Source organism: Atractosteus spatula, chromosome 12, assembly GCF_055471065.1.
Source record: "Atractosteus spatula isolate fAtrSpa1 chromosome 12, fAtrSpa1.hap1, whole genome shotgun sequence".
Lineage (NCBI taxonomy): Eukaryota > Metazoa > Chordata > Actinopteri > Semionotiformes > Lepisosteidae > Atractosteus > Atractosteus spatula.
The window spans coordinates 37,276,074-37,295,699 of record NC_142717.1 but is presented as its reverse complement, the minus strand read 5'-3'; the positions used below and the strand labels follow the sequence as shown (position 1 = coordinate 37,295,699).

The following is a 19,626-nucleotide window of genomic DNA, read 5'->3' as shown; positions in this document are numbered from 1 at the left end:
AGGTAGGACAGTTGCAAAGTCTTTTCTAATGTTCATAGTGCCTCATTGTTCTTGTACTTTTCTTAAAACAAGAGGAGCACAGGAGCTGTTTTCAAAAAACAGATGTTAAACAACTTAGGGATCTCACACACTTGAGGGGGTTGTAAATTACTATATATACTGTATATTTTATTCAATACTGTTTCGGTGGTTTCACAGACCCTGATATGCACTAATCTTGGACCAATGTTATTATGCCTTGGTCTGTGAAACCATCCATTGAGGTACTGTATTAATGAGAGAATACCCTTGATCGTCTTGTCTAATTTGAATTAGAAAAGTTAGTTTTGTATTTATGGTATATCTTGCATAAAAGAGGATTAGGTCAAGATTTGGGTTAATTTGCTCAATTCTGAATCCCTTCACTGCTCGATGTCCATCTTACGTAACATGCCAAAACAGGCAAATGAGTTTACAGTAAACCAATCCACACCGCAAGTACCACACAATTTAAGACCACAGCACATGTTTGAAACACTATATGCAAAATGTAGCTTTCCCTGTGTGTAGCATAATAGCATGGTGGTTCATTCTCCGGGTCTTTGGGTGGATTCCTGACTAGGATGCTTTTTTTGTGTGCAGAGCTCAGATTTCTCCTATTTCCGAAATACATATGCTTGTAATGTGTCCTGTGATAGACAGGTGTCTCATCCAGGGTATAGGCCCACAGTATATAACCTGTGCTTCTGGATTAGGCTATGACTTTGCTTGATTGACTATTCTAAATGGACTCTTTTTCTGTGGCCCTCTGATGGAGTGGTGTCCTGTCCAGGGTTAAGAGCAATCATGTGCTAAGTCTCTGGGACAGGCTATGGGTTGCCATAACTCTCGACATGAAAATGGATAGATCATTTTTCTTTCCCCAGAATAATTTGGCAGCAGATTCTCTTTGCAAAGGGCATTTGTTTGCAAGTATACTGAGTCTTTTATTATCTTGCCAATAACTTGGTTGGTTTTACACTCAATAGAGTTATCCGTCGGGCTACTGTTATGTTTTGCACATAGCTGGGAGTGCATGTTAGGATGTGGGAGTGTAGCGGAGTGGTGCGTAGGTCACTGATAGGAAGCACTGATTCAGTCACTCGTGCATGAACATCTGTGGGATTTTATTCTAGGTCACCATGGTCCAACCCCTTGTGGTGGCAGATGCACTATCATGGAAATCAATAGATACTGTATTTCCTTAGAATATCAATGCATTTTGTGCAGGATTGCAACAATTACGATGCAGTATTGAATCTGTATAATGCTATATTTAGAGAAAACTGCCTTGAATTACAGTCTGATGTAGATGCCCATTACCATCTGCTGTACTCATTGATTTGCAACTATTTCAAGTTTTTGCCATCTTTTCATGAATTTCAAACATGTAGGGTAAATTACTATAATTAGTGTCTGTTGTTTCCGTTAAATGTGTATGATGTTCTTTCAAAACAAGCAGGAGCTTTGGGCATGCACTACATTTATTTTCAGACAATATTGCTGCCCATGAATGAATGTTACTCACACTGTGCAGGAAAACATTCCACTTCACATGAAGACAAATGGCGCCACAAAACAAAATGAATGAATGATCTTTGTTTCTGATATAATGATCTTGTGCCCAAGAGTACCAGATCTATAAAGGATTTATTTATAGTGAAATATGGCATCTGTCTGTGTGATAAAATTAAATTTGAAACTGAAAACATAAAACATAACCAGATTATATACAGACATTTTAACAGTACAAGTAAAGTAGCAAACGCACTAGAGATGAACTTCAAATGTCAAATCAGTGTGAATAAGATGTGGACAAAACATGGACAACAGAGAGGACCAGCCAAGTCGTGTAAAATGTAATGCCTACTTTCAGCTGTCCTCATCTAACTCTTGTATAGTATGTAATCCAGTGTAATGTTATTGCCACTATTCAAAACTTTGCTTTTAATTGGTTTTCTTCCCTTGTAAAATATTTTAAGTTATAAAGGTTTCTTTTTCAAATGTTAATTTCCGGAAGAGTTCAGTTGCTATTAAAGTAACTTCTAACATACAGAGAGAAGGCCATTGCACTGTAGGGGTCAGTTCTTATTCCTATTCCTAAAGTAATTGGTGCTTCCACAGAATTCTCTCTTTTCACCTCTGTTCCTGCCTACATTTGGATCTGTTTGCTTTGGTATTTTTGGATTTTTTAGAAGTCAAGCACTTGTGGACACTTTTATGTAACTGAGGGTAGTGCATCATGTCTAAGTGATATGTATATTGTACTGTATATGCATATTGTCATTCAACTTATAGAGAGTAACATATCGAAATGCCTGTCATTTTAGTTCATTTAGCCAAATGAACAATCTATGGAAATGGACAATCTCTGTACAATTCCCTCTCACTATCTTTAGTTCCAGCTTTACTTTGCTAATGCATCATTGTAGTAATTCATTATTTCAGTGCCTAGTTACAGGAATGCACACCTGATCCATCAGCTTTTTAGGCAATTAGGCAATGAGGGCCATTGGATTTGGCATTTTCACACAAAGCAGGATTGCTGTGATCTACAATGCACATGTTCCGAATGAAGTATACAGTATGGTTTTATCTTCCAAACGTAAAATGAGCTTAAAACTAATCTGACTAATCTGACATGTCCACCTCAAGATCTGATGGTCCTAGTTCTGTGTCTATTCACTTTCTTTTTTCAGAACAAGCTTTTTATCAACTCAGATTTTTTTGTATTGATCTTGTATTCATTATTTGTTATTTTATGGAAAAAAAGTATCGTGTTTGTTCAGTCAAGAGGAATGCTTTGCTAGGAAAAAAACGTGATGTAGAGGAGTTTTAAATTTGATTATTTATTAAAGTCATGGCTTAAAAGTAGTAGTTGTTTAGCTGGAAGAGTTTATGTTAGGAAAAGCTAGGGTTATAAAAATTATAGAGGCCTTTTCTTTTTTTATTTCATGCTTCACATATTTTCTCCCGCTAACACCATACTGTAGCTCATTCCACATCTCACAAGGCTTCCATCACACATGAATGTGTCAGATCTAAGTACACAGGACTCTGCTGAGTTCTGGTACCTCTCCCCTTTCAGGTGCTATGGATGTAGAAGAGAGGACAAGGCAGATGAAGCTGAAAATGAACAAATACAAACAAGGAGCTGGCTCAGACTCCAGGCTGGAGCAGGACTACCATTCCAAGGCAAGTCAACAAACCCTTCTTTTATAAGGAACAAGTAATAGGTTTATTCCACGCTTAAAAGAAAACACAACATTTAGTCTGCGGAGCCTTCTTCAGGTGTGTCAGGAGAAAATGAAGGCTCCTTCAGGAGAAGGCTCCACGGCCGAAATGTTGTGTTTTCTTTCTTCTCTTCTCAGCATGTAATAAACCTATTACCTGTTCCTTTGCAGCCTTCTTTTATAAGTTTTTAATATTACGAACGGAATGTTCTGTTGTTTTCTAATTTCAGGAGACTACAGTTCTTTGGTTTTTAGGTCCTTGCTTAGAACCTTTTCAAAGGAATAAAACATTAGCATCCTGCTTCTAATTTAGATTGCTCACATCTGAACAATATGTGTAATTATTTAAGCAAGAGCCCTAGCAATAGAGTAGTGGCAGCTATCTTCATATTATTTTAGCACCTGATCTCAATTTTATGTACTCATGGCTTTACGTGTGATGCTGTTTTTGTGTCAGATTTTGATGATACTCTTATGTAAGATGTTGCTGTAAATTTTGAAGGTGTGGGAGCAGTTTTTTTGTGGTTCTGCTGACTACAAAACACATTTAATTCAGTTTGCTAGGGTTTTCCAAGGAATGTATCACCTTTAACTACATTCCTGTATCCTTTTAATTTTGCAATACAGTTTGTAAGAGTAGAGATGGTAACACCATCGTCCTGACTAATTTCTGCTCTAAACATGCACAATCTTGACTCCTGGAAGTTCTCCCTTAATTCAAATGGTAAAACAAATTTTCACTTGATCTGCTGTGGAGTGTGATGCTTTGGGATAAAAAGGACTATATAAAATAAATTAATTGTTTAATTCAAGTTAAGCACTTAATCTGCTTTATGTGCAAATGGGTTTAATTAATTTTGTGTTGATATGCTGCAGTTTCATCTCCATCTTGGTTTGTTGAAATTCTGCAACTATCAACTAGAAATACTTATACCTATGACAGTATATAGTTATAAAGTGGTGATCTCAAGCAGGTTCATATACTGTACATATTTTTAACCATTTAATCTTGTGTTTACCTTAGAACCTTATACATTTTGTAGAATATTCTTAAAAGATCACTTTCTTTTAAAAGCATTCATTTTGTTTTGACTTGCAGTATATAGAATATTGTACATTTTGTATTACTAATGGTAGTGAGTGTAGAAATTTAATCCGTTTTTTTAATTAAAATCAGTTTAGAATTAGGATGTAATTATGTAATTGTACACTGAGGCTTGTGTAACCATAAGTGCTAATGACTAAATATTTAACTTTAAAAGCATAGGAAGGGAAGCACATGAATTTTTACACATACTATAGCAGTTTCCAATGCAACATTGAATGCATCACATGCAGAAAGTACAGGGTAGCCATTCATTGACTACGTCAAGGATAAAGGCGAAGATCCATTGGAATTATTTCTACAGATTGACACAAAGGTGTATCAGAAATAGGATATATTAATTTCTTAAAGCAGCTTACAGTCCTCAATCCAGTGAAATACAAATATCATATTTGTCATTGAGTGGACATGTGAGAAGCAGTAAACCACCATTGAGAGTGACCCACAGAGTCACGGATGGCAAAATGCAACCCAACTGCAACAACAGCTGCAGTTCTCTCACTTTTTAGCTTTGTGGCAGGTTCATTTTTCAGCACAATTATGCTTGACACCAGCATGCATATGTGACCGAAGACCAGTGACCAAAGGCCACTTCCATGATAGAGATTTCCAGACCACCACCAATATCTATTTTTGTCCCCTTTTCTGGACATTTTACCTAGAGAATGTAACTTGAAGCACACATCTTCGAGAATGTAAACTCCATCTCTAGAACTTCCGGGAATTTAGGATGGCTCTACAAGAATAATGGCATTAGACAATACAGGTGCATCTGGGTCACTTCTTTAGAAAGATGCATCTTTACTGCTAGCCCTGCAACGCTGCTCATTACTGATGTCAAGCAAAACAATAACCGTTTTTGGCTGCTTTCTTGCCTAAAGATTTTGTGTCCAGCTAAAAAATGTTACCTGAACTCCACATATCAGTTCGTATCAGCACTGCTATTAAAGTTGCATCTACTGGTGGATGCAAAGATAACTCATGAGTATCACCTGTGGCCTGGCTTGCGTTGTCCAAAAATGAAGGCTGTATGACTATAAGGATTTAATCAAACAAAATTAAAGACATATTAAAGACATTACTTAAACTGTTGGCTATAAGAAGGCACCAGGTTAAGAAAAGATTAAAATCTTTATCTGAATCACATTATAAATACAGAATGGTGTGACGAATGAGCTGGTCTCCTCAGTGACTCGATCAGTTCTGAGATGAGTGGTCAGGAGAGATAAAAGGGAGCAAGCTTAGGCTTTCTGGGTTGCTCTTTATCCTCTGTCTGTGGAAAGCGAGCAGATTGTCCGTTAATGCACATGAAACCTGAGGGAGAGGGAGAAGGAGAACCCGGCTGACTGAGCAGTAGGTTGAATCTGGTACATCTTAAAGTTTCAAATAAAACGATTGTTGTGTTGAAGTTAAGCAGTTCTGCTGTCTGGCTACTCTTAGACAGGGAACTAAAGAAATCTATCGAGAAGCTCCGAGAGGAATCCAGGCTTTTGGTGTGGTTTTTGATTTTTGCCTGAACTGTAACTTTCCTCTTTACATTACAGCTGCTTTGTGTGTCTGTTTTACCTGGACACACCTATTTACTTGACTGTTTACAATATCCTTCTCCAGGGTGTGTCACAGTTGGTGTTATGATTTATGCACATTTGCATGTCTGGAACACATTTGTTTTAATAGTTTTATTACTTATAATTAACTTTATTATCTTCAGAAACATAGATTAATTCACAATTACATCTTTTTATAATAAATAACTTAATTTACAAGCATTTAATTCTTTAAATCAGTCATTAGAATTAGTTTGGATTTGAATATATGAATCTGATGCAATATATGTATGTATATCTAAATGTTCTTGTATATTGTTTTTCCTGTATAGTGACTCTAGCTGATGCATATCCATATAACTCTATGCATATGTTAAAAAATATGTTTTCTGTTATTTTCTCAATAGCCCCATGTTTTCTTTTCTGGTAAAGAAGTTAACCAAGAATGCCTGTGTCCCTCTTGCAGCACCGGTCAGGGAGAGACCCACAGAGGGGCTCAGATAACATCTCAACCAAGTCTTCGGACAGTGATGTGAGCGACGTGTCCGCTGTGTCGAGGACCAGTAGCGCCTCTCGGTTCAGCAGCACGAGCTACATGTCTGTCCAGTCCGAAAGACCGCGGGGTAACAGGAAGATCAGGTGGGGCACCTGACATGCAGACACGACCAATAGAACAAAGTGCAGCAGCCAGGAGTGAGCAAACGTACAACTGGATACTGAACCCCCTTGATGTTCTCGGGTTCAGACTAAAGCTGCCACGTTCAGATATTTATACTGTCAAAAATATTTGGACTGGGCCCCTATCCATGAAGGAAATGTCTGTTTCAGACAGACTCATTTCCAGCAATTCAGTGAGTTCAGGTTTGGCTCTACTTATGTGAGAATTGAACCAAACGTCTGAACTTTACTTTTGTTTGTTGAGGTTTGCCCACGCTTGGCAGTGCGCTGTGAAAGTGAACTTGTTGTGATTGATATTGTAAAGGGTAAATAAGTGATATTTATGACATACAAACAGCTAGAGCTCTTTATTTCTAGTGTATGTGCTGCACCCTTGCTTTATGTTTTTCGTCAACTTGGAATGCTATCATTTTTTATTTCTTTCCATTTTAATGTCTGAATTTAATGTCTGAATGTTTCAGTCTGGTGGTTGTTCTTATTTCTGTTCACATGTTTTCCTTTCTTCTTTTGCATGCCTTCCTTTCTATTCTGTGCGCCGCCAGGCGCTCCAGAACAATGCATGATAAAAAGGAGGGTGGGAGGGAGGGGGAGGAGCTTTTGGAAGAGGTTTTGCCTGAGGAAGAGGAGGAGGAGGAGGCGGGGTCAGAGGAGAAGAGGGAGGGGCAGGAAACCGAGAGCTGTGAGAAAGTAGAGGATAAAGAGGAAGGGGAGCAGGAAGAGGAAGGCAAAGATTTGGTGGAGGAGGAACCACAAGAGGAAGAAAAAGAGAAAAGACAAAGAAAGAAAGAGGATTTGCAGAGGAGGTTCTCGGAGAACGATGTCAGGTAAAATCTAGCCAGTGCCCCTTGCTTTTTTGGTAGTGGTAGATTTTAGGGTGTTGTAGTTACCCTTTCAAAACAAAGTTTTGTCCCAATTTTTATTCCAGTTTACATCAGATTGCATTTAGCCAGCCTTCTTCCATTAAATAAGAGTGAAAATGATGGAATTGTCCAAAACCTATTGACCAGGTAAATAAAGATCAGATGCCGTTTATCCAAATGGCCGTTAATTAAAATGAATTTGCCATAGTGTCAGTTATTTTGGGTGTGCCCTGAAAACATCAGGATGGCATGAAATAGAAATATTTAAATAATAATAAAGCTACTGCAGATATTGTGTGACTCAAACAATTTAGACAATCTTTAGAAAACTGGGATGAAGTTTGTTTTCCTAAGGGCTGAAGCAGTGGTGGAGGAAGATGCAAAACCAAGGTGTGATATCATTATCTCATCAGACTTCCCACACTAACCACAGAAAGTAAATTGGGCACAGTCATGCATATTGTATTTTAAGGAAGGTGGTTTTAACCTGAGTTTAATTTTAACACATAGGTTGCATAAAGAAATGCAGAGATTACTCAAGATTTAAAGGTACTGGCAATGAAAATGTATCTGGGCAACTTGAAATCTTACTGAAGAACTAAACTATGCATAAATGTTTAGGTTGGAAGCCTGGAAAGGAGTGAAGGATGAATACAGTACTTGGCAAGTACTCATAATGTTCCCAGAAAGACAATAAAATGCAATTGATTGTTCATCTTCATTATACATCAAAAGGAGAACAACATTTTAGGATATGTTGTTAGAAATGCAGGATTTAAAATCAAGAGAATTTAGGTTTTCACAAGCAACTTGTAAAATCAATTTATTCTTTAATTTATGAATTACTATGAAAAAGAGCAACCAGCTATGAGGACTTAATGGAATGAAGTGCCCTGACATTTTAATAAAATTGTATTGAATGGAGAAGACTACAAGAATTGGTTCAAATATACAAAATTCTGAACGGTATTCATGAATTTAATCCACTTCTTCAGGATCAACAATGAAGCAAGGTCCAGAAGGCCCATATAGAAAATTAAGAAATTTAAGACAGAACAAGTTCTCATGTTCTCAATTATAAAAAGACTGTTTTGCAGAAACGTGTACTGTATATGTAAACAGACATCCGAACGTAGAGGCAAATGCAGACCAAAGTGAAGGATGCATTCTGGGGCTACAGCAAACGTCCTACACTGAAAGGCTGAATACTACATAAACTGACCCATTTTAGACTTTACCACAGAAGATTATAAGAGCACCTAATGCAAGTATTCATATTCCTCAAAGACAGTTACAAAGTCAATCCTATGGACTTCTTGAGTACCTCTTTCCCCAAGGAGTTGTGGGATTACGGAACAAGCTTCACCGGTTTATGAAGACTACCTTCAACAAACAGCTGGATCCAAGGTGGATCAGTTCCTTGGATGGATTAGCTACCAATCACAAAAAGGAGCTATGAGGGTCGAATGGCTCCCTCTCGTTTGTAACTGTTCTTATGTTTTTAAGTGTCAAAGATGTGAAAAAAAATGGTGGACAGAGGTCTCCATAAGTTGGAGTAGTGTGGTTAGGAGTGCTGCTCTATATTATAAAAGCATAATAAGAAGAGCAAAGCAAGGACATTCTTGTAAAGTAAGGAGTGTCTTGTATAGCGTTTACTGCTAGATATGGGAGAGGTAACTTGGACGTTTGAGGTGTTTTGCCAGTGGAGAAGCTAGATTTATAATACTGAAAAATAAAAACTACAGTTACACTCCTTGTAGAGAAATGGTATATCATTGGGGTTTTCCACTCCATGTAGTGCTCTCAAGAAGGCAACCTTGGGAAGAGTATTTTAGTTTGAGAATTTTCACAGTCAAACTAACTCATGATGACTTAAGAATAAATAACTAAGTAATAAAATAAGAATACAAATATAGCCTTTGCAGTTATACACTGTATGGTCCTTTTGACAGGATGGTATGTCTGTAGGCAGTATAAGCATGATCTGGTCATAATTAGGATTCAAATTAACATCATAAACAATATGTTTTACCTAACTGATTTGACAGAATGCAAAGAATCTGTAGCTGTAATATTAAGAGTAATTGTTCTATAAACTGAGTGCTTTTACAGGAAAATGACATCAAAAACATTCTACTGCATTTTCCTTTAAGAATGAAATCAGTTTGCATTGGTTTGCACTTATTTGTCCATAATTAATTGCATTTCAGTATGATGTCCAGGTGTCCTCATCATTTTAGCTGCCAGTATATATGTTTTTCATCTGAACTGCAGTTCAGTAAATCATTGACTACACTCAGATTCCTTTATTTCAAGTAGTACTTTTGTATTAGGAATTGAATTATATGAATAGAATGCTAACGGACAATGAGGATATACTGTACACAAACAGTACCTAAACAGCAGTGAGGGAAGTCTGATATACCTTGCAAAGGCATCTTGCACCACTGTTTTAGTATTTGTGGCTGTGTTCTTGCCTGCTTAATCTGTGCCCTCTCTCTCCTCTTTAGCCTCTTCCATAACTGATTGTATTTATCACTGTAACTTTATTAAGCATGCGATTCCTTCTTTCTAAAGCAGCAGCACTACACTTATCAAAGATCAATATAAAATGGACAGAAGAAGAGGTCAAAACACTGCACTCTTCCTCCAAATGAGTTTCTTATTGAACTGTTTACATTTCCCCAGTTTGTATTTTTTATAAGTGACCCATTCATTTGGTTTTATTGACTTTGAGAACTATCAATAACACCATATTGAATCATCTAATAATTCTGCTTACCTAAAATATATATTTCTTTGCAAAAGTGAGCTTTTGAAATTTGTTGTAGAAATATTGTCTTCATACTGCTCTTGTTTTGCCAGAAACTTTCCTAACAAGAAAAAAAAGTCATTACTTTTACATCATCTACTATCTACATCTACTTTTCTAGTTTACTTTTTTATCGAATACTTTATTTTGTTCTCTTAAAGCACAGTAGTGTACTGTACAACAGTACTGTTTAAGAGGAGCATTGAACAAGAATCTGATAGGCTTACAGTGTATGTGATATGATCATGAAACACAAGCCCTGAAGGAAGAATAAGATAAAAGAAGTAGCTTACTGTACAGTATGTCATCAACAGTTCTCTTTGATCCTTATGTTCTTCTTATTATGTTTCCTGTGATCCTACATTTTTTTTCTATATATTATCGGTTGCATTATCAACTAGTTATTAACATGAAGCACTGATCTACAGTATTTAATGTGAAATGAACTATTCATTTAAAATGTGTGGAAAATGCTGCCTCAACCCCTTACATAGCAGGCCCAATCAGATTGCATGTAATTAAGTTGCAGATCTTCAGTAAGTTGGTTTGTGCATTTTCTAGGACAAATACATGATTAGGCAGCCGTGTGATTGTGTTTGTTTCATATTAACAATAAGAATGAGAAATAAGAATAAGTAAAGTTTAATGTGTTTTTAGGACAATCCATCATTACAATCAAACAGCAAAGTTTGGTTCTACACATTTTTCCAATCCTTTAAGGTTGTTCTTATTCTTGATTATGCTATTATGGTCATTTACTTTTACTTCATTCTGTTTTATTCAAGGTAATACATTTTCTTTCAGAAACTAGTTCAGGCGCTAACTGTAACTAACTGGACTGCATGTCAGCCCTCAGACTTGACAACAGGACAGGTTGAATGGTTTATTCTCGTGGCTTTCTATGACAATTAGATGTCACATTCCTGACTTGGAAGAGAATGTTTTCATTTTGTTTTAACATTTTCAGTGTATTCTGAATAATAAATATTCATCACATGATATGTCCAGTAGCAGGTATTAAATATGCTTTGCAAAAGTATGCACACCCCTTCTATTGTGTCCCATTTCGTATGTACAGTGTACAGTATATGCAGTACATACTGTATACTGTGCAATTATATGTAAAATAATACATTTAATTGTTATTTTAAACTTGAATGTGGAAACAGAAAACTGATTTTCTCAGATTCTCAAAAGGTGCTTATTGATTGTTTATGGATGGCAGTTTTCAAATCTTCACAAGTCACATTTTCAACAATTCTCAATAAGATTGAAGTCAGTGACAGGGCCACTCCAGTGCAGCTCTGGCCTTGTGCTTTGAGTTATTCTCCTGCTGAAAGGTGAATTTCTATGACCAGTTTTAGGCCTTTAGCAAACTAAAGCAGGTTTTCCTCCAAGACTTGCCTGCACTTTGCTCCATCCATTTTCCCTTCAATCTTTACAAGCTTCTCAATCCCTGGGGATCAGATAACGAGGGGCAGTATTATGTTGTGGGGCTACTGTCACAAGGGGGGTTTGACAGCAGGGATGGTGTTGCTCTGTGAATCACTTATTCACAGTAGACCTAACATTTTACATTAAGACCAAAATATTCCTATTTTGTCTCGCCTGACCATAAAACAAATTTTGACAGATGTCTGCAGTACACTGTGTGCATTGTAGGAAACTCAAAGAATATTAATGTTTTACTTTCAGAATTGATGTCCTCCTAGCCCAATTCATGCTTTGAACATTTGGACATTTTCTCTCATCTCAACCACTGACTTTTTAAATTTTACTGTGGGCCTTTCCAGTTTATTCTTTGCCTTTGAATTATTCTGCAATCATGACTTTTCAGTTTTTTCATTATCTACAGTATCTACGTACATCTTTTATTGTTGGGCTTTGGAAGTGCTCAGTTTGGAGATACAGTGCAGTATCTATGCTATGCAGTATCACCCTGCAACTCACAACTGGTAACCCAGAAACAATACAGTTTTGAGCCTGGCCAGTACCTGGATGGGAGACCTCCTGTTAGTGGGACCAATAGGGAGTGCTGACCCCAAGGTCTGTGTGGGTACTAATGCCTTAGTAGAATGATGGGGACACTTTACTGTAAAAAAGGCACTGTCCTTTGGATGAGATGTAAAACGGGGGTCCTGAGTCTCCAGAGAAACACTGGTATTAACCCCGGTGTCCTGGCCAAATTTCCCCATGGCCCTTACCAATCATGGCCTCCTAATAATCCCTAACTATGAATTGGTTTCATCACTCTGTTTTCCTGACCACTGATACCTGTGAGTCGTTTTGATAGCTCGTAAGCTATCAAGCTAACTTTGCTTGAAGTTCAACTAATTGTATGATTTGTTAAGGTAATTTTGTACAGCTAAATTAATTTAGATTTGCCACAGCAAAGTGTTTGAATTCTTCTGCAATCAGGACTTTTAATTTTTTACTTCATATTTATTATCTATTTACTTCTCTTTTTTTTGCTTTGGATGTGTGGTTCACATTGTGGTTCTATGGACAACATGAGTTCTGGGCTGAATTTTTGTAGATCTTTTTAAATTAAAACCATTAAAAAAACAAAGATATGTATTTAATTAGAAATACTTGTAACTATAAAGATTAAATTAATAGAATTTTTGTAGTTTTATTTTGGTTCATTACCATGGTAAAATTAATTGTGGTACTATTAGCTTCTGTTAGATCAGGTCAGTACATAGTTAGAAATGTACTCTCTGCAGGTTTGTGAGGAACTTTATCGTGTTAAGAAGAAGTTGATTAGATGACACACATTGTCAGCATAACAATGCAATTTTCATAAGTTAGGGTAATGCTGTGCGCTATCTGTGTGCCAATCCATTTGAGCCAAAAAATGTATATCATTAATTAACTTTTGAATTCTTCAGGACTTTTTTTTTAATTGAAGGTCATGGAAATTAAATGCTCAGCAAAGCCAATAAGCATCAGATGATATTTTCATAGAAGTTATTTCTATGACAATAAGGAGCTACTCTGCTAATTAATTGCCTGTCTTCTCTTATGCTCTTAATTAGCATTTTAATTACAGAGGAGTGTGAAGGGCTTTTTATTTTTGTAGGTTATAATGAAAGATTAAAATGGAAAATCCAATTCAAAAGAAAAATTGAACATAAACGATACTGGATATAGTTCAGAATATATTTGGTCATTTCATCATAATTTGGATGTTCCAGATGTATCCATAATGCGACACAGTAAGTTTCAAAAATGGTTTCTCAGTAAGATCTTGTCAGCAAGTGTGTGGGTCTCTGGGATCAGAATTGGAAATCCCTTTCTGAGCCATGAAACATGACTTCCTCTTGCACCACGTGGAGAAAGAGATGTTTTCTCTATTCCCAATACAGAAACACTAAAAAGCTCATTTGGAAACATCAGGTGTGTGTACCTACTGTATGTATGGGTACACAAAGGACAAAGGTGGCAGTGATATTGTACATTCACAGTATCTCATTGTACTTTCAAAGTATCTCATTCCTTATTAGATTGTTAGATACTATAAAGCTACTATACCTTTACCAAGGACAGTAGTCTGTCCTGATTGTGGTAGATAGGCAAGCAAATAACTGAGCAGCCATGCAAGGAGGAGGGATGCCCCTGAGAATCAACGGTTACCTTGAAAAAGCCAGTGGCTGAGATGGGAGAAAATGTCCATGAATGAAAGCTGGACTACTGTATGTGGCAGAATGGCATGGAGGAAGCCAATACTATAAAAAATTACATCAAACTCTGAATGGCATTTACAACAAAGCATATATATATATATAAGTTCAATGTTTGCGATTCCACCTATTTGAGCAAAATTATGATTTAACACTTTTTTTCACATATGCTGACCAGATTCGCATTATTATTATAAAGTCTCACATGCGTACTTTTATGATTTGTGGAGACTTCAAAGTACCTACTGTAACTTTCACAGATAGTGAAGTTTTTGTACTACAAACATGTGGCAAAATTTGTTTTATGGTCAAGACAAAATTTTAACATTTTGGTCTAAATGCAAAATTCAAGAGGCAAGTTGGATCATGCTGTTTGCGTTTTTCTTGCAGGTTTCCTGACATCAGCAAACCTCACAGAAATAAACAAATGTGGCAGCTGCCCATGCTGCATTTTTCCTCATCCCTCTCTCTCTTCCTCTTGCCTGCTCCATTCCGGTCGAACATCCAACCTATCCCGTCTACTGCCCCAACCAGCATCTGTTGTACCGTCCCCTCTCTTCAATCCTTTTTTTCTCTGTCCACTTCAAGAGCCCCCTGTCTGCCCAACAAGCGTGAGCACACAGAGGCTGTCTGTACCAGATCTTCATCATTCTCCCCCAAGTTGTCCTTAGCACCTGGGATAGGCACCCCCCCATTTAGACTGGCGTCCAACTGGTCAGTACCTGCCTTCGACTTTTCCCCTCCCAAGCCTCCAGCTGCATACTCTACATAGCTGTTATTCCACCTCTTGTTAGGGATTCAGTTCACAATCAGTCTTATCTAGCCAAATTCAGCAAGTAACAACTCCCTGCCTTGTTGTGCATCAGGCTATTTTTCTGGGCCTTGTTACAGTAGTACTTCTGGTTGCAAGTCCCTTCTGCTGCCTGCCACAGAATTTCAATCTTAAATTAGCTAGTACTGCTACATGTAGCTGGAAGCTCTCTTCCTGATTCCACAAAAGATTCTCTTCGAAACCCCCAGCACCTTCCACAGCACTAGTCAACATTTCAATCTAAACTATCCAGTCCTGCTACTACTGCTAGCTGCTAGTGCTGCCACATGTTCTCTGACTTGCATTCCGTCACTCACAGCTTATGTGCGCCTCAGGCACCATGTCTGAACCCACTAGCTCATACAAGCATCACACATGACCTTTCACTCCATACACTCATCATAACACTTGTTATGTTGGGCTAAAAATTTGCTCATTTGACATTAAATCGCAGCTGAACGTACTTTCTCTTACCTTCAGGTGTACTTTCTCACACCTGAAGAAGGCTCCACGGCTGAAACGTTGTGTTCTCTTTCTTCTTTTTTTCAGCATGGAATAAACCTATTACTTGTACTTTCTCTTAGCTCTGCACTTTGAGTGCTACAGCTGTCTTTTTGGGCATTCTTTTGGGGGGTCTCCCTCAGCCAGACGCTATGGCTAATACACTCTGCATAGCTCATCTCTCTCTTGTATATATTAGGTTCTTACCAAACTACTGAAATGTTGAAACATGTTGTGTCAACATTATCACTTCAGGCTGCTTCTCAGCAGCAGGGACTGAGAATCTTGTAAAGGCAAGGGAAAATGGATGAAGTAAAGTACAGGCAAATAATGGAGGAAAGCCTCTTTCATGAATCATCTGGACTATGATCCAAAGCACAAGGTCAGAGCTGCACCGGTGTGGTTCAAGAATAATAAAGTGCATGTCTTTGAGTGACCCAGTCAAACTCCTGATTTGAATCCTATTGTGAATCTGTGGATAGACTTGAAAGCTGCTATTCATAAGCAATTCCTAATCTGCTTGAGAGCACAAGCAAATGTGTCGAGAGGAATGGCCAAAACGTGCACAGAGGCAGTGTGCAAAGTTAGTAGGAACAGTTAGACTTGCAGCTGTAATTGCAAAGGTGCTTCCATCAAATATTGAGTTTATGGGTCAGAATGTGCTATCAACACATACTGTATCCCATTTTTGCTCTTTAGTTTTTGATGTCATTTACTATAATTTATCTTACACATACAATGACTTTAGTTTGAGAATTTAACTTTTGAATGCAATATTAAAAATTCTATGTGTCATTTTATAATTTCAGAAAATGGGACCACATACAGTAGTAGAGGTCTGAATACATTTGCGAACACTGTAGTGCCCATCCATAAAATGGGTGGCACAGCTAAAACAAGACATTATAGATAGACCAGTTTGACTGCTATTACATGGTACAGTAGGTTACGGAAGCAATGATTAGGTGTAAATTAGAACTTCATCCTTAGACACATTCATTTTACATTTAGACAATGCAGAGAAGAAATAAAAAGGGAAACAGAAGGTTAGGTATATACAATATACAGTAGTTTCAAGTACTGAATAGAAATCAAGAGATGCTACGTTTAAATTGTACAATGCACTAGTAAGACCTCATTTTGAATATTGTGTATAATGCATCATCATGTTACATGCAAAGATTTGCTGCTCTGGAATCAGCCCAGAGAAAAGCAACCAGATTGTCACGGGAGCCGGTCCTGACTCCAGTGAAATGCGTAGTAAAGACCCTATGCGTACTGTATAATCGAGAAGTGGCTGGAGAAGGACGATAGGGAAGACACTGCAAGGAATGGACGGGATGACGGCAGTGCCGACAGTGATCCAGGTGCATGGGGGGAGCGCAGGCGAACAAGTCCAAACAAGAGAAGGCCAAAGGGGAAACTAGGGCGCAGTCCAGAGTCCAGGAGCTGGGAGATCCATCCAGACAAACATAGGGAACAGGGATCCGGGAATAGAGAAGGTTAAAACCATAACGGAGCAAGGCGCTCCGAGCCCCAGACTCAGATGGCCAGGACGCCTGGGGAAAAGGCTTTGTCCTCGGCCTCCTACTGAGCCTGGTAGATAGGCAGGCCTTCAGACATCTGTCTTCCAATACTGAGCCTATTTTTTACTATTTAAGCCAGGCATCTCCGCTATTCTTGGCTCAGTATTGGAAGATGGATGTCTGAAGGCACTGTCGGCACTGCCCCCTGTTCGTCATCCGGTCCATTCCTCGCCATGTCTTCCCTATCGTCCTTCTCCAGCACACAGGTGTAGGAACTTAAACTTACCAGAATATATAAAGGTACAGTAGGAGTGCCCTCCAGAGGAGGGAAGACGATCGTGACACAGACACAGTACAGTACATGCACGATGTAAAGTAATGTCCCGTAATGTGGTGAGGTGCTAAAAGAATGAAATCTATTTTGCCTTGAACAGAGAACATTATGAGAGACCAAACTCAAGTGTTAAATATCCTCTATTGACCCTAGGTATTTAGGGTTAATCAGTGAATCAGCAGTAAAGCACAACCTAAGTGTACACAACGTGGCAGCCATAGTGTATACTGAGATATGGTATTATGGAACAAGCCACCCTGTCATCTTGAAACCAATACCCAGGTCAACTTTCAAGAAACGACTGGGTTTATTCCTTTGTTTTTAGCAACCAAACAGGACATATGTCTAAAAAATCTCCTATGATTTGTTTCCTTTCGTATCATGTTTTAATTGTGCTGCACAGTGTGCAGTCTAATGTAGCTACATAAACAACTACCAACTAGGTAAGCATACTGTAGATATACCACATTCAGCAATCATGGATTGAGGACTAAATATTAAAGGTCTCTATTTAAGTGGAATATCGCCGCCAAGTGTCTTTAATGAGGTTGTTAAATCGACCTGTTAGTGGGTATTCAAAAACTGCACTGGTTATAAGTCAAGAAACGTCTGTAGATGAATACCACTATCTACAGATAACCATGAGAGCACTTTTTTCTGTCCTGTGTTTTCTCATAGTCCAAGCTTTTTCTGTGTATTTTTCTATATGCACCCTTAAGTACATCCACAGATTTTGCAATGGGCATGTATCGTCCTTTTGTTTGAGGTACAGAAAGAAGACATTTTGTCTTGTCCCAGGAGGCTACAGTGAGAAGATTTTTTTAGATTTGCAGCACATCCTTTTACAGATATTTTGTAGCACAGATAATACTTTTTAGTTTATGTCAGGCAGGTGTTTCACCCCACAATTCCCCTTTAAGTCACTTCTGAAGAATAAATTGCAGCATAATTGCAGCATTCTAATTCTTACAAGCACTGCTGTGGAAAATAATGTAAGTGTGGAAAAATCCATTTAGGATTATGTAGTAATTGTACAGCTGTTGGATTTAAAGAGAGCTGTTTTGATTAAAAGTTTAGTCACATTACATTTCTTCATAAATACTACATAACTTTAAAGCATCTAAATACGTGTGCTGTTTCATGTTCTTTTCTCATCACATTTGCTGAGAGATCAGTCTGTATATAGCTAACCTAAAAAGCAAAACGAAACACTTTGTAATTCAGTAGTGTGCAGAGGTTTGCATTTAATGAGTTATTAAGCGAATGAACCACTTTCTTTAGAACTACTAGGGTGATTTTCATTTAACAACTAGCAAAAACATGGGCTAGATGAGTCTTTTCACATCTGAAACCTTTTTAAATATATTTTTACAAGCCCCAAAACATATGAAAGCTTTTTCTAGAACATTATTTTCCGCAAAGAGTATATATAGTATATACTTTCTGTTAGGTGTCTGTAATTACAGTATATACACCTGAAAATAACCTTGTATTTAGCAACTGTATTTGCAATGCTTTTCAGTTGAGATCTTAATTAAAACAGAAACTCTGAAGCACATATGCCTCAGCACAAATATTACACCATTGTAATAATACCAGGACTTAAAAGCAGTTTCAATGTTTTGAACAAACACATAACCTCAGATTCACATTAAATATGACCCTCTTCTCCAACACTGTTCACTACACCTTGCAGCAAGACTGGAGACCCTTGTTCTGTCTGCTCGTTTTCATTTTATTCCCATTTATTTTATATACTTTTTGATGGCATTTGTTTTATTATGCCAGCTTAAATGATGACTCAGTATTCTACACTGGAAATGTCAATGGCCACAAGTATATTTGCTGATCTTTATACTTTGTCTTCATCTCCCTTCCCAAACTGTAGTGTCACTAACTGAACTTGAGGAATGCAAATGGCATGACAATGTCAGGTTCAGGCAAAATGAACTTCTAGCGTTGGTCTGGCCTGGTATCTGGGGATAGAGGGTGAAATAAATGCCTGACTGTGGGCCTGTGTGCAACTGTGAGTGTGTGTGATGTGAGTTTTTGTGAATGGACCTCTGTGTGGTGCAGTTACTTATGCGAGTGTTTAGAGAGTTTGTTTCTGAAGCCTGGAGACAGATTATTTGTCAAGCTGCGGTTTATAGCGAAGGATTTTATAGAGGAAGCACAGTTAGAACCTCAAAACAGTAGCTTAGTCTTTTATTTTGGTTATGTTTTGCAGGGGTTTAGCTGTGTGTCCAAACATTGTGAATGAAAAGCATTTGTTCTGCACTGTTTGGTTGCTATTGTCTGTTTTCCTGAAATCAGCCTATGAAAAGGTCACTTGCTATAGCTCTCCAACCCCCTAGTGTGTCACAATGCTTTTAATACATACAGTATATAAATATACTACTTAATAATATTTTCTATTATTCCAAAAGAGTTGCTGTGTAGTTACATTAGCACGTATAACAACCTCGCTATAACACACTTACCTCTCCTTGCTGAGAGAAGCTCATCCCCCCTTTATTTG

At 37.7% G+C, this 19,626-nt stretch overlaps 2 protein-coding genes across 3 annotated transcripts in view; both read left to right on the top strand.

Annotated features, from left to right (window-relative positions):
• The window catches only part of LOC148822997 (regulating synaptic membrane exocytosis protein 2-like), a 43,456-nt gene extending 37,017 nt beyond the window's left edge, over positions 1-6,439 (top strand). The window contains exons 5-6 of the mRNA XM_088928598.1: positions 3,107-3,213; positions 6,311-6,439. Of these exons, the coding sequence (XP_088784724.1) occupies positions 3,107-3,213; positions 6,311-6,439 (236 nt within the window). The remainder of the gene's footprint in view (positions 1-3,106; positions 3,214-6,310) is intronic.
• LOC148822996 (regulating synaptic membrane exocytosis protein 2-like) overlaps positions 6,376-19,626 on the top strand; it is a 64,063-nt gene continuing 50,812 nt past the window's right edge. The window contains exon 1 of one of the 2 annotated variants that reach the window (XM_088928612.1): positions 6,376-6,542. In XM_088928612.1, coding sequence (XP_088784738.1) covers positions 6,499-6,542 — 44 coding nt within the window. In that variant the 5' untranslated portion in view covers positions 6,376-6,498. Of the gene's footprint in view, positions 6,543-7,287; positions 7,406-19,626 lie in introns of those variants that run through there. The other variant, XM_088928614.1, reaches the window with a different exon arrangement.